This window comes from Manduca sexta, unplaced genomic scaffold, assembly GCF_014839805.1.
Source record: "Manduca sexta isolate Smith_Timp_Sample1 unplaced genomic scaffold, JHU_Msex_v1.0 HiC_scaffold_2917, whole genome shotgun sequence".
Lineage (NCBI taxonomy): Eukaryota > Metazoa > Arthropoda > Insecta > Lepidoptera > Sphingidae > Manduca > Manduca sexta.
In genome coordinates, this window is record NW_023593930.1 from 1 (window position 1) to 15,893 (window position 15,893).

Below are 15,893 nucleotides of genomic sequence, written 5' to 3' on the forward strand. Positions count from 1 at the left end.
TTAAACACTTATATGAAATAGCAAAAATAAAGCAACAGGACCCACCTCTGGAATGGAAATCACTGGAAGAAATATGCACCATGCTGGTAGCAACTGCAAGAACATGTGGTATTGAAATAGTAAAAAATTAGATGCAAAGGTAAAGTTGTGTACTACAGTTGCTTAATTTACATAAAGATATTCCCAAAAGGCATATCATATATATGCCTTGTTGATAAAAAAGGCTTGGGGCCTTGAGGGCATGACAAAAAGAAAATATCAGCATAAGCTGTGTATTTAAAAGTTAATATCCTACTCTATTTTAGTCTCTCCAAGCTACAATTTACACTCTATATAATGTAATATGAAGTGAAATTTATTCAAACATTATACAATTAAAGAAAAATAATCCCCTTTCTCAATATAGAAGTAACATTATCCTTAACTAACATCATACAAGTTAAGAAAAATAAACTGCTCTGTGACATATTAAGCCTTATTAACTGTGCTTTATGTAATATTATACTAGAGCTTTATAAAATAAATGTTTTCAGGAATATGGTGATTTTCTAGCAGAAAGGAAAAGATAGTGGAAGAACAGAAGAAACTACTGCAAGAAAAGCGAGAAGCTAAGATGTTGAGAACTGCATAGTGCATTATTATATTAGAAATAGTTAGATCATTATTTATAGGTTAGTTGTTGAATATAATAATAATAATTTGAAAATCTTTTACTAATTACTACATAGCAAAATACTGCTATAACTACAACTATTCCACTGAGCATTGCAGATGGCAATTTTTTAACATGCACTTAGTATGTTTCTTGGATCACTTTAGTATGTGAGACCACTCATGAGTAGGAAAAACTTAAGATTGTTTTATTTCAACTGCTTTAAATATTTTTTTAGCCTATTGCTACTTTTAATATAAAAATGATGTGACTATTCTAGCAAAAATACTATGTTGAATGAAGTCAACCTAACACCTATTTCTTACATCAAGCAAAACTGTGTAGATACTATTATATTTTAGTTTGAAGGGCATTGTTCTGCTGATTAAAAGTTCTGCAAGATGTTACTCTTTGTGCAGAATTAGGTACTATTCTTAAATATATCTATGATAAATGTATCTCATCAATATCAAACGAAATAAGAAGTGACAAAATCCACATAATAATTAATAAGTTATAAAGCTTTGAAAATAGTATAAGGGCTAGCCATTAAATAACAGTAATAGTGACTGGTGGCATTACTTATTGTCACCAGTCATAAGTCATAACACTATGTATGAGAAAGAGACAGCCCAATAACCCACTAACACTTAGCCCAATAACACTTTTGTTCACAAGAATATTTAAAATATGAATAACTGCTCATTTCATAGAATTACTTTTTCGTATTATTTTCTATTACATATTACATGAAGTACAAAATAAAACGTCAGAAACTAACATGTTGTATCTTAGTATTTGGTAAACTAATAATTAATTTAAATTTTCCATTGATAAAATTAAAACACAAAGTCTCTATCTAAATTCTGTTTATTGTGAGAAGTGTCACCATATTACTTTTTATCTCTATTTAGCGTAAAGCAGATTTGTTTACTAAGTCATTATGAACTATGATCACACATAATATGAGATAGTTTGGGTCAAAAATCTATACACTGATATACATCCATTAAATCAACAACATTATAGCAATGGCAACCAATAAACTATTTTCAGCATATGGCGAGATGTAGTTGACAAAGTACAGTTTAACACAGGAATATCAAATGTTTTGCACAATAACTTGTTATCCATTTGCTACATAGCCTCTGTGGCTTTGTTGTGTCCAGTTATATAATCTGCCTTGGTCTGTATTAACTGTGTAGCTATTTGTCTATCTCAGCAAATGCTTAACCTTAACACACCACTCTTCATATAGAAATCTTTCAGAATTAAATAGGCATGAGGAATTGTTTCTAGTTGTCTACATCTAAACACCCATATACCCACAGCTTAAAGCCTAAAATCTATACACTATTCTACCCCAGTAATTCACATGTAGTGAGGTTTAAGCAAACTATGGTAATCTTTATAATTACAAGTACATTATCACATACAAGGCAGTCTCATCGGATGATGATATAAAGTACAACAAAAATAACTTACATACTTTTTTACAAAAATATAAATAGAAACACTCTCCTTAGAGTAATTGAGATAGACCTTACAGTAAAAGCTTATTAGTATACAGACTTCAGATTAGTACACCCTAAGAAAATATAACATTTGACAAATGAGGTACCGATAAAAGGATTTTCAAGGTAACTTGTTAGTAACTACATTACACATTATGAACCAATATTCAAAAAAACATAAAATTATGTACATTTGTACTGCAAATAATAGTTTTGTACTTTTAAATACTGTGCATAAATCATAGGAAAATATGTATAAGAAATCAAGTCGAGGTTATCCTTATTGTAACTCAAAAAATAAACCGAAATTATCAGCAAACATTTGTCGCGTTACAGCGTCTTAGTTTCGGTGAATTTGGCAAAACTTCTGGCAACTTTGTGACTTTATCAATTGTGAAATCGGGTAGATCCGATGACTCTTCGTCTTTCTGTAGCGGGATCCACACCGTTCCCCCCAACTCCGCTTCTTTGCCACCCTGAAAAGTAAATAGAGCGTGTTGGCGTAAATCCTATTTTGGGAAGCAAATTATTTACTACACTAGGCACCTTGGAACGTCTCGAAAGTTGTAACTTTCAAACGACCGCGATTTAAGGTCGGTGCACGCATGCGTTATATTAACACATTAGTGTACTCCTATTTCTCATTGTCACTTTAATTTTGTTTAAGACTGTTATTTACCTTGATGTCTGTTTCGAGTTTGTCGCCAACCATAATGCAGTTGCGCGGCTCTACGTTGAGCAGCTTGCACGCCTCAAGGAATATGTGCTGGTCGGGCTTTTCCCAGGGCAGGTCCCCGGACACCAGCACGCAGTCGAAATATTTGCGCAGGTCGAGACGTTCGATCTTCTGCCATTGGGCACGTGACGGCCCGTTCGTGATCAGACCGAGAAGATAATCCTCCCTGTGCCACATTCATTCACCAGCCTTTGGTTATTCAATGAGCTCACTCATGCTGAAACTCAGCACACGATACAAAACAAGCCAAATTCTCTTGCACGTGATTATAAATTCTCTTTATGAGTTGTAGTCGTGGCGTGCTTGCCAGATTTTGGAGTGAAAACACTTAAAGTACTTTTAGAAACATTACTGCCTGCCAGACTTAGTTATGGATATCATGCAAGAGAATTTATGACCTTTATGATAAATTTCATATACAATTCATATTGTAATGAAAATACAAATTGCATTTGAAAAATAATAATTGTAGCACCATGCTGAAAATTTCAAACATACAAAATAGCCCTTTTCTGTCTCAACGTAAAACATTTTCAACACAGAACTAACTGTTAATAATTATTTTGGAACTATGGAGATATTTTAAATTTCAATAAATTTTGATCACATTTTGAACACAGCAAAGAAAATTCGAAATGTCGCAAACATATCTCCTTAGTTGTTAATTATTCAAGGTGTTGAGGTAATGGTATTACCTTCTCCGTGATGCACTTCCTCACATATTTTAACAAATACAATTCAAACCTAAGTGTTGCGCACGCGGCGCCCCGAGTTTAGTCACTCGTTGAGCAACAACTGAACTGTTGAAAAACAAGTCATTTATTAGCAACATGCGCGCAAAGCCAGCCCCGTAATCGCGAAGGCAACGTTATTTGTAATTGTACGAAACATCCACGTATTTTCCAATACCTTCACAATATTTCGGTGCTGACTTTATCATGATAGTTTCGATAAATCATTATTGCTGTATCCATAGTATTATGTGGCATGCAACGTTCGATGATCCTTGTGAGAAAACAAAAACACAGTGACAAAACGAATGTACTAATTATGTAAGAATGAATGCGAAATCGATGAAATGATTCAAAATGTAATGTTGATTTAAATCAAATCAGTGTACCACATAACACCATGCACAATATTGTTTTCACAGTAGTAGATAGATTCCAAGCTTTCGCAATAAATATATCTTTAGTAGGTACTAAAACTCAGAGCTCAGTTTGTACTATGCTATCCTGTAGGAGAAATTATCTGCTTCTGCGATATTTCTTTGTTTTGTATAATGCATTATTGTTATTATTTTTCATAGTCGAAAATATTAAGTTCACTTATGCATGAAATCAAAACCAAGAAAGTTCTTATAAATACAATTAAATTATTATATCATGGAGAAATATTTGTAATAAGAAAGCAAACTGCAAAATATTTCTTCATAACATACAGTCTTGAGCGTATACAATTTGAACTCACCTCAAAGATTCTAACAGGTGTATCACATCATTTGTCAGAGCCAAACATTGAAACCTTAATTTTATCCATTCGGCTGATACATTTTCTGCAACAAGAGAACACATTGCTACCACGCATCCATAAAACAAACAGCGGGATTTGTAATAAACGTATAGAAAGATATTATGTATTCTAAAGAATATCCATGTAACCTTTATAAACAGTGTCATGTTTATAAATGTCAGAAAGGGCGTTTTCAAGTCGATCCAAATACATTCCTTGCGTCATTTCCATTCACGTTTTTGTTTTTAAACGATTTATATCATCATGGTACGAATTAAACATCTGTTTATAAATTTCATCGTACACCCACACAGATATGTACTTAGTAACAGTTTACGTAAGAGTTTTAATAAATATTATGGATCTTGTTCATTCGATTCTTACATTCTCAAACTGCAGCTAATGGTTAGAAATGGCTCGACTAGAGTTCTACCATTTATATTTATGCACAATCATTATACGACAAAAGTAAAGCAATGTATACGCATTCTGGACGCATGCCAGATGAGAAGTAAAATTAATTCCTCGTCTTTGTAATTAATGCGAATAGGAAGACGCTTCTATTTGTATTACACGCTTACCGACGTAAAGTGATCTAGCATTAGGAAACTACCGCGGCAAATATACTAAGTAGGTACTCATTATCGTAGACTCCCAATGTTTGATAGTGGAAACTAATTTAGACTCTTATTTGTTTAGGTTTATATTTATCAAGAATGAACGTGCATAAAATAGGTTGGCTTGGAGAACAAAATTCACTTTCGTAGCACGTGTTGTTTACTACTTATTACATGCGTATACTAACTGGCAATGTGTTTGTAATTTTTGGGCAAGCAGTTTCGCCATAAATGCGTATGCCATTCATCCAAAGCGTAGGACTCGTCATCAGGACGGGCTCTGAAGGCGCGTAGAAATGCAATACCGCTCTCAACTGCTAACTCTTGCGGGATTCCATACTGTTGCTGCAGGATCTCCACTAACTGAAGACATTAAATAACAGATAATCAATATTGGGTATCACTGTCATAAGTTACTGTAGGGATGATGCATCGCTTACAAATACTTATGAAAAATTAGTGACCCCGAAACCCAGACATGAAACAAATATTTGCAGCCTTGCAGGTTAAACATTTGTGTTTGTGCGGGAGATCGAACCCGCGATCTCTCACTTTTCGCCTGTCTTAACGACTACCGCGTCACGGAGGCTTGGCAATTAGGTAGTTATATCACAAGAGTAAAGAAACACTAATTACCTAATAATATGGGTTAATGATTTTGCGTTGGTGCTTTAAGAAATATGTGCTACTTTATTACAAGTTATATTAGTAAGCATCACTAAATTACGTATTTATATGTTGGTAGTAATTTCTGAGTACGCTCTGAATAACTCGTGCAGTGAATCACATTTCAAAACAAGCTTTCGTAATTGTTTTCGATGTTAAAAACTGTGACGTTTAATGTATTTGGCAAGTGATGATTACTGATGTACCCTTCTGGACATTTACGACTTGTGTTGGTACAGGTGGGATTTTCATATTATAACTACAGACGGTAGGTGTGGGATCTCATATGTACATACTTATACGTATGTGTTCTGGTAGTATATCATGAAAATTACTGCTCGAGTGTCTGCCTGACATTTGTATCATGTAGGAAATGTTTCGTGTTCCCGAAATAGAAGGGTCAACGTTCTATGTGCGGTGTCGTTCACTAACCTGCCAGCAAGCTTTGCTTGGCACAGCTTCCCGCCTGAAAGTTGATACTCCTATCAACACACGCGAGATCGTTATAAAAAAAACAACGAATCTGTTAAAATCGAGTTTATTGAGTATGACGTAAATGTTTCTGCATATTTCATGTATCGTGTAGGTTTACAATACTTAAAACACCCGTAGTGCTTATTTACAGCATTATAATGATTAAGATGCCAAAGAAGTGAAATTAACAGACAATAACAAACTCAAAGCATTAAGTACTTGTGTGATAAAAAAAATGTAATACAAAACAAGTAGCATACCTACCTAACAGTTAGAAAATTAGTTATATTTATAATTTAATCGCCAAATAATTTTTTGCCTAACTCCATTAGTCGGTGGTTTCGGCACATTTTGAGTGCTCCGCCTTTTTTGAGAACTGGGATGACGGCTTCGTTGGAGTCGACTAGTCGGCAGAGGAAGTCCTCAAATGCAGATTTGACGTTTGGCGGGAGGGTGCCCACTTTCACTTTAACGAGCATCACGACGATGCCCTCCGCCCAACCACTTTCGATGGCGAACTCAGATATCCAAGGGACGATCGTGAGAACTCCACTCATGGTCTGCATTCCCAAGAACCACAAGTCTGCGATTTCATTCCAATTTTCTTTGTAGCTCATGGAGACAACTAGAGCGGTGGGATCATTAGATTCGTCAACATTGTATGTCGTCCCATAGGAATCTGATTGTAGACTGAATGTATCTGCAGATGGAGAAGTCATTCTTCTTCACTTTACTGGCTTGCTGTTTGAGTAACAGTAATCCAAGGACAGCTAGATGGCCATGAAGTACTAGGTTTTCAGGGATATCCTTTAATTCTGGCAGGTTGTTAAATATAAATTTAAGAAGTGTGTTAAACAACATGCTGTTTTCTACTATTTTAGGTGCTAGTACTGTTAGATTCATGAAGATGTTGCAAAGGCTGACCATGGCTGCCCTGGAGTCCTTCATATCTTCCAATAACCTTGGGTCTAACTCTGGTTCAGGTTGGGTCTTTACTTTACCTCGTTCTGACTTGGGGATGGGTGGTTTCTTGTAATGTACTATGGACCAGTGGAAGTTCATGGCTTCATAGAGAATATCTTCTTGTTTCAGGTTGAGTGCAATATCTCTAGCCCTGTCTTCAACCACCAAGTGGCACAGAGCTGGCAACATCAGACGAAGCAAGTCAACTTGCCCCATTAAAGTTGTGTCCATATCCATGGATTCTCCCTCAGATTTATTTTTCTCTGCTAATTTTCTTGATCTGTATGCATGGAACGAGTCATTTGCAAGGGAAAACATGAAAGGAAGCAGGGCATAAATTTGTTCCCTCATAGCGGTAGTTTCTTGGGCAATCCAGGCAAACAAAACCCTGACCATAGCACACACAAACACTTTTTCAGCATCGGGTAATTTATCCCTATTTTTGTCATTGGATACTTTGGTTAAAATAGACACAACAGCATTAAATGCACCCTTCAGGCTGGTGTAAACTGACTGCTTCTCTCTTTGCTCCAAGTCCAGTTGGTCTGTGGCCATATAGTTGATTGACAACTCCAGAACAATAAAGCATGATGTGACCAGATCTCCATTTGCAAAGGCTTGTTTGAAACTCCTGTCTTCCAATTGCATCCTTACTTCAATGGCACAGAGTTGAAGCAATAGAAGGAAAAATTTCTTTGGATTTTCTTCATCATTCAGTGTCCATTCAATACCCAGGAGGTCAACAATGTTGGCAGCTAACTTTAGCGCAGGATCCCTTTGGTTTTTGCCAATTTTGCTTGTTAGTATGTCATGTAGGGCTTTGTAAATACTCTGTGGCCATGTCTCATCTGAAGCTCCTGGCAGCACAGTAGCCTTGTTACAGCTGTATAATAGAGCACTGAGTATGGTTGCTAATTCGAATTTTCTTTCCTGATTGATCAGTGGCAAAATCTAATGCTATTTTGTTCACTAGAGCATGGAAGGGTTTTGGGTCATTACCCCAAGCTGCAGGTCCATATCTACTTACTAGCTTGACAAGGATATTCAGAGCCTCATCTGTTTGGAAGCTTTGATGCGAGTAAATTTCAGACATCTTTGTGATGGCTCCAACTTCAATGAGTGCTTTTGTCCGACCTCATGTTCTGCTATACACTGGAGGCAAGTGTATGCTTCACTGATGATGATAAGGTTGTCATCATAGTCCTCGTTTTCAGATGCCTGCACTATTTCTAAGAAAACTGGTATGTTGGCAAGCATCTCCGGATGAGTGGAGAGTTCAGGGTCATTGCAGAAGTTTGTGAGGATGGAGAGTGCAACCGACTTATACACTGAAGGTGGACAGTCATCTTCAACATTGGTGTTTGTAAGGAGTTTCTTCAAGAACTTGAATCCGATTGCTTCGAATAGGGCTTTTTTGGCGGTCGAGTTGCAGTCCTTGCTTTTCACGAGTTTAGTCACCATGAAAAGCGCGGCGAATTTCTCCGTATCGCTTTTAGCATTCTTCAATATGAGAATGCACTTTTTAATAGGTTCCGATATGTCACCCATTGTCACAAATCACTGGACGCGGTCACAAAGCGCAGTAGATAGCGCTTCACTGAGCGCACGGTGCCACAGTTGAATCGCTCAGAGCTCGCACCGACTCGATCTACATCACGTTTATAATTAGCGTGAGTTCTCTTCCAAAATATCTAAATCAGGACGTCGAGCTCACGTTCTCCAACTATGAAAGTTCTATTTATACCACGCGCTGGAACGTGGACGCTGTGCGCTCGTGGTGCATGCAACAACAACCACCAACGCAACAACTATACAACACGTTAAAGAAAATTTAACAACTATGGACGGGTAACGACGCAAAAACTCACTGCGATTGCGAACAATATTCATGTAATGACAGCGCGCGCACTTCGCTCCGAACTTCCATGACCGTGGCAATGTCACAACAATTAAAGAAATATGTTACACACCTTATTACAGGCTTTCGTGTCTCCTCTTCTTGTTTGGATTAATGTGTTGTCTAAATCGAAAAATATAGCCGACACATCGCTATTTTCACCATAATAAACACCATTTGCCATAATTAATATTCAATCAAAGATCAGACTTAACAACACGTAAAAATCCTTCCTTTATGACGTCACAATGACGTTCATCCGCCACTAGCAAATCATTGGCTGTGATATTCAACATGACTTCAGCTACGTTAAAAATATTTTAACCCTTTCTGTCAAATGATTGTCTCTATCTTCCATCCCTGTTCAATAAAATCTTTTGAAACATATGACAACCGCCATCTAGTTTAATTTTAGTGTACTGTTTAGTGAGAAAGTTTGTCTTGAGAACCTATGTCCTTTGTAGTTACAAGCTTAGTTGATAGATAGTGTGAATTAATCAAATTAATTTAGTAATAAAAAACCAAAGAGAATATTTTAGTACATGAATATCGAAACTACATTTTATTAATTTGTAAGTAATTCATGTGTTTGCATAGTGTTAATTGTGATTAATTAATTATCTCTCTGTCCTCTGATATGTATAAGTAATATCTTTTTAAAAATAGCCAGTGCGGTGAATTAACATTATTTACATCAAAGATGTTTCTTTAATGTAAGTTCTTACTATGAATACTTGGTGCTCTTAATATTTATCCAATTTATAGATAGGTATAATTAATAGTCTCAATGATGCTATCACAATGCCCTATCTACATACATCCCGAAGGTAGTACTTAGCTACCTAGTTAATAAGTAGGTAGGTAGTAGCTACCTTCGTTATTATATTATTATTATCATACCTATTATGTGATTGTTGGACGTTATTAAAATAATTATAAAATCTCGGTGTTAATTAGGCTTGCCAACCATGCTTTAAAAAATTGGTATTACACTTTTTTTGGTTTCTTATACCTTTTCTTTAAAAAAAATACCTAATGTTTTTATCGTCTCTGGTATCAATGTCTTTCTTCTACATTAAATATAGCGTTAATAATTGAAAGACAATAAATACGTATAAGCGGCGATAGCCTAGTTCGGTGTTGAACGGACTGTCGAGATGAATGTCCGCAGGTTCAAATTCTCACACAGCTCTAATTTTTTTTAAATTATGTGTGTATTCATTGTGAATTATCGCTTGCTTTAACGTCGAAGAAAAACATCTTGTGGAAATCTATATACCTGAGAAGTTTTCTAAAGGAATTTTGGGGGTGTGTGAAGTTTACCAATCCGCACTAGGCCAGCGTGGTGGACTAAGGCTTAATCCCTCTAAGTAGTAGAGGAGGCCCGTGCTCAGCAGTGGGACAGTATGTAGGGGAATGTGGGGGAAACACGAACGCCGGGTAATCGCGAACACATCAGTTCTGCGATGTTAGAAAGAGATATCAATATTTGTTTAGTAGCCATCTTGAAAATCACGCCACTCTCAGTGCCAGTCAGTAATACAAGTGAACCGGCCGCACGCGTGGATCAAGGTATGATTTTTTAAGTTTTTTATGTGTTTTTGATGTAATTTTTCCATAAAAATAACTTAATGTAGCTTTATTTACATGGACAGTATGAAATATAACGTTTATTTACTAGAATATCCACTAATCAAAGTTTCTAATGGGAATAGTGCCAACCGCAAATGCAAACATAACCTATGTTTTTTTTTTACATTTGTGTTTTTTGATACCGTGGGGCAATTGCGAACAGACCGTGAAGGGCAATGGCGAACGTTCGGCATTACCCCTCTGTAATTTGTACGGTGTCTCATTATTTTTATTTTAATTGTTTTAGATGCCTCGACATTATGTACGAAAAACGGCAACAAAATATAACTTAGAAGATCTCCAAAAAGCAATCGAAGATATCAAAACCAACAAAATAAGTCTAGGAAGAGCATCGCAGATTTATTCAGTGCCAAAACTACAATTTTTGACCATTTGAAAAAGGATGTAATACGAGTACCGAAAACTGGAAGAAAGCCATTATTTACTGAAGCACAGGAGTTGGAACTCGAGGACTATATTTTGAAATGTAGTAAATTATTTTATGGATTAACGATCAAGAAGGTTCGCAAAATAGTTTTCCAATTTGCAGAGCGTAATAAACTGCCTCATAACTTTGATAAAATTAATAAGCTAGCTGGAAAAGACTGGTATTATAATTTTATGAAAAGGCATCCTAGAATATCTTTGAGAAGACCTGAAGCAACATCTTTAAATCGTATTAATGCTTTCAATAAGGCTGATGTTAAAGTATTCTATGATAATTTGAAGGACATACAAAATAAACATCACATACAACCTGATAAGATATTTAACGTTGACGAGACAAGCATATCAACGGTGCAAAAGAATTCGAAAATATTGGCAGAAAGAGGTGAAAAACAAGTAGGCAAGGCAACAAGTGCCGAAAGAGGATCTACAACCACTGTTGTTTGTGCTATTAGCGCCGCTGGTCAATACATACCTCCATTTTTTATTTTCAAACGAAAACGGATGAACGCTTTATTATTAAAAGGTAGTAATCCTAACATGGTGGCTTCTGTATCAGACTCTGGATGGATTAATGACAGCTTATTCATTGACTGGCTACAGCATTTCATTTCTTACGCAAAACCTTCATTGACTAATCAAGTACTGCTGATTTTAGACAATCACGAGAGTCACATCAGTCTTGGTGCATATAATCTCTGCAGAGACAACGGAATTATCATGCTAACCCTGCCACCACATACCTCACACAAACTCCAGCCTCTGGATTTGACATTTTTTGGACCTCTGAAGAGTGCATACTATCAAGAATGTGAGAACTATATGTCAGATCGGCTTGGTAAACCTATCACACAATATGAAATAGTAGAATTATTTACAAATGCCTTTAATCGATGTAGCAACCTTGAAAAGGCAGCCAGCGGATTCAAATCTGCAGGAATTTATCCCTACCGGCCTGTTGATATTGATACAATTCAGCCATACTGTTCACAAAATACTTCATTTCAGATAACAAGAACACAAACACAAAACAGTGCGATCAATAACCAAGTATCAGATAATCAAATCGCCAATGACAGCATTGTCGAAGTAGCAACAATTGAACAACAAGCTCCAGTTCTTCAAAATTTAGTTCCTGATCCTCAAAACTTGATTTCACAAGATTGCTCCGAACAAGTCTCTCTATCTGATATTGTTGAATTGCCAGTTATGTCTCCCAAAATATATAAGCGTAACATAAGGAAAAAAAAATCTATCATTTTAACTAGCACACCTATAAAAGATCGACTCGAAGAAAAAGAAAATAAGAAACGACAAAGAGAAAGTAAAGACACTGAGAAAAAGTCAAAGAAACAGGCTGAAACGAAAAGACGGAAACGTGAAGACGAAAATAGAAAGGAAACGAGAAAAGTACGGAAAAATTTAAAGAATATTGGAGACTTTGGCCATTTGGAGGAGAAATATAAAAAAACGGAAAAAGAAAAGAACAAAAACGATGAGTATTTTTGTATTTTTTGTAACGAAAAATATAACAATTCTGAAACTTGGATAATGTGTCATGTGTGCAAGAATTGGGCCCATGAGCTATGTACCGATCAACAATCGACGTCAACAGGCTATAAATGTGATCTCTGTCGTACCTAATTGAAGACTGATTAAATCTCTGTCGTACCTAATAGATAGGATAGGATATGCTAAATGTCCTAGATAGAAAATTTGACAAATTGAAGACTGATTAAAGATAATTAATGTTAGTTCGTAATTACCCCCCTTGCCGTTCGTGTTTACCCTACGCATGTCGGGTAAATACGAACAGCAAGGGTTTTGCTATTCGCTTAAAATGTTACCTTTTATATAAGAAATATCAATGTTGATTCTTTAAATTGTTACTCATATAGTTTATCTTGCTAAAAAAGTATGATGATAAAGCATTCGTCATTATTCTGCTGTGTTATTTCAATTCTTCCTTAGGTGTTCGCCATTTCCCCACTTTCCCCTAATATAGGACTGATATTATATTATTTTGGAGGGGCTTACTAATATATAAAAAATATACAAGTTTTTAATTTATGTGTCGTAGAAACTCTAAAAATTATGTTTTGAAAACTGAAAAATGTACTTATGTTTGTTGTTTTTATTGTATTGGTTATTTTTATTCTCCGACATCAATATACTTTATTTCTCGTAGAGATAGTTGACAACCCTACGGTCATTCCTTGTTGAGCGTCATCTGGACTGCCCTCCTTCGCCACGCACTGTTCAGTAATTCTAAAGCTATTCCCAATCTTTATCTTTATCGCTACGCTTAGAACCTTTTTCTTTTAGCATAGATATAAGTATAATTATATTAGTTTGAGAAAACAGTAATTGCTACATTTATTATATTTAATTACTGGTTAATCCTTAAATAGTGATTTTTAGAATCACAATAATATTTTTAAATATGTAGGTAAAATATTAACGCACTTACTTATATCTCTACATAAATATTGCTCAGACGAAACATAAATTGCACCTATATTTGTAATTTAATCCAAGGACACTCTAATAATAAACCTCACTGTTTAGTCACAATTTGTCACAGTGCTTATTCGTTGTTATGGGCCATAAATACTGTATAAATAACCTATATACGCAATATCCTAATAATATGACAAAGCCAAGATGAGTTACGGCGAAGGGACCGGCCCTTTGTGAAGTGATTTTTATATGTATAGTTTCGTCCTTAGGAGTAATATGGTAACGACATTATCTTTGTATTGTTTAGAATACCTATATTTATAGAATAAATTAATTATTTTTGTATAAATATTTACACGTAAAATTTCTGAATTATAATATAATATATTAGAATGTTTTGTAAAATACCTAAGTAATTAGCCAAACCTAACCGCGACCCAATGCGTACCTATACACAAATGGTCATGAGACAAAATTAATTCAATTATAAAACATAGGCAGCCTATAGAAATCAAATTGAAAATATGTTATACATTATTAAGTTATCTAGTCAGAGTCAATTGTATAGGTAGTGATGTTAAGACGTGGGATGTACGCACCCCACTCAATTAGAAGCAATAATATTACACAGGCAAGCACCTCTCCAACATCTAATGCGATGATATACTATGAATTGTAACGATCGTAAAAGGAGCTCTTAGCAAGTTAAGTTGAAGAATAGTTTGGGAGCAGGGAGGTGACGTGAGGAAAATATGTTTGTGCGTTATCTTTACAGATTTCTCTTAATCTAAGAGCTTTTGCATTAGCTCCATACTGTGGCGGCTCTGAACAACGCAGGGTCCTAGGCGAAAACAAAATAAACAATGCGAGGCCCCGGGTAGAGCAGAAAAATCTGCCCGGGGTATAATTGTTTCGTCAGTATGATCGTAAAATAAGGCCCTCCAAGGCACCGTGCTGGGCCCCCGTAAGCCCGTAAGCACGTGGTCCCGGGCGACGGCCCTTTTCGCCTCTTCCAAAGGCCGCGTCTAGCTCCATATAAGGGGCATATTCAATCTATTAAGACGATAATTCTAATCAAAATGAACGTCTATATTTTTTCTAACTATCAAATCACTTCAAATATCGCATTGATGATTTCAAAGGATCTGGAGCAGTACCTAAGGTGCCTTTGTATAATCATTAACGCCAATGTATGGAAATGATTACTATCGATAAGCCTATCGCTACGATATGTCATTCTGATATATAACATTAGCTTTTCCGATTGAAGAAAGACATTTTGATTACGGCCCCTGATGTATATTTTCTATTATAAAAACACAGCGCTGTTATAAAAAAATATTATATTTTATCCTCATCACCTGATAAAAATATTATTCTTCTATTCAGAACAAAGTGTAGTTAAATAGAGTAATAGTATACTGTTCGTGGGGCGGCATGTGTGTGGAAGCCGATGAATGTTTACCCCTGCATAGATGTATTGCGTACACAACGCCCTCAGGATGTAAGCGGCCGTGCTTAGGAAAACATAATCGTGTTTGTAACTTACTTACCACGTTAAAACTATACTGTGGCATTGGTGGAGTTAACGATTTTTAATATTGATGAAGATATGAAAAAAGTTATTTAAGGGATCAAATATCAATTCTCTAATGCTTCCGTTCATGGCAAAACACTTTGTTCGGATAATCTTGGACACGTAGTTGAATTAGTAAATAGAATTAGGCCCGTTTTTCCTTTTTTTGGCCGATGTTTACTTATCGTTCGTGAGGCAATACTAAAATATTATTAGCTATATCACTGAGTTTACACATTCATACATTTACCCAGTTTGTTCATAGTATATAAATGGTTTGTGTTGTGAATAGAATTTAGACGTGGTGACGGTTGGTTTATTTTATAATGCTAATTGCATAAGAATTATCGTAAATAAAAGATTATTGTCATCTTAAAATAGTAGAGTTAACAAACATGGACAACTAGCGCAGATGAAAGTAATATGGGCTTTGTCTTTTCTATACATAGATCTAAATCTGAGATATGGGGTAATATTAATTCGCGTTGAGAATATTTTGGCCGGTTTTTAAATACTTATTTAAAGAGCTTTGTCGTATGTTCCTCCACTCCACTTTGATCAATACCTACCCATCTCTCCTCGTACTTTAAAAATATTTTTTACAAAAATCCTAGCCCTCTCAGACGCAAGAGTTGAAAACACGTTTTAAATTCCCGTATATTATTACTAAAATAATTTTAACTGTTGAAACAAATAAAAAGATAGTACAGGTCCATCGAAAACTGAATTAAAATGAAAATTAAGATT

The 15,893-nt window shown here is 35.5% G+C and overlaps 3 protein-coding genes and 1 long non-coding RNA gene across 4 annotated transcripts; 2 read left to right on the plus strand and 2 right to left on the minus strand.

Annotated features, from left to right (window-relative positions):
- Positions 1 to 10: 10 nt before the first annotated feature.
- On the plus strand, positions 11 to 706 carry LOC119192553. The gene is made up of 2 exons (XR_005113663.1): positions 11 to 139; positions 534 to 706. It is a non-coding gene; the product is annotated as an uncharacterized LOC119192553 (long non-coding RNA).
- A 798-nt stretch (positions 707 to 1,504) lies between these two features.
- Positions 1,505 to 9,323, minus strand: LOC115451106 (N-acylneuraminate-9-phosphatase). Its single transcript, XM_030179311.2, has 5 exons — positions 9,105 to 9,323; positions 5,220 to 5,394; positions 4,373 to 4,457; positions 2,846 to 3,068; positions 1,505 to 2,642 (listed from the first exon to the last, which is right to left on the minus strand). Exons 1-5 carry the CDS (start codon positions 9,213 to 9,215, stop codon positions 2,478 to 2,480), a joined length of 759 nt encoding a protein of 252 aa, XP_030035171.1. The 5' UTR covers positions 9,216 to 9,323; the 3' UTR covers positions 1,505 to 2,477.
- LOC119192552 (neurochondrin homolog) lies at positions 6,220 to 9,098 on the minus strand. The gene is given in 4 exon segments (XM_037446365.1): positions 6,220 to 6,836; positions 6,838 to 8,064; positions 8,066 to 8,259; positions 8,262 to 9,098. Coding segments are annotated over 4 exon segments (2,211 nt in total). The 5' UTR covers positions 8,683 to 9,098; the 3' UTR covers positions 6,220 to 6,467.
- Positions 9,324 to 10,471: 1,148 nt separating the features above from the next.
- On the plus strand, positions 10,472 to 13,089 carry LOC115452978. Its single transcript, XM_030181599.2, has 2 exons — positions 10,472 to 10,603; positions 10,911 to 13,089. The coding sequence occupies exon 2, from the start codon at positions 11,285 to 11,287 to the stop codon at positions 12,752 to 12,754; it is 1,470 nt and encodes a 489-aa protein (XP_030037459.2). The 5' UTR covers positions 10,472 to 10,603; positions 10,911 to 11,284; the 3' UTR covers positions 12,755 to 13,089.
- The last annotated feature ends 2,804 nt before the right edge of the window (positions 13,090 to 15,893 follow it).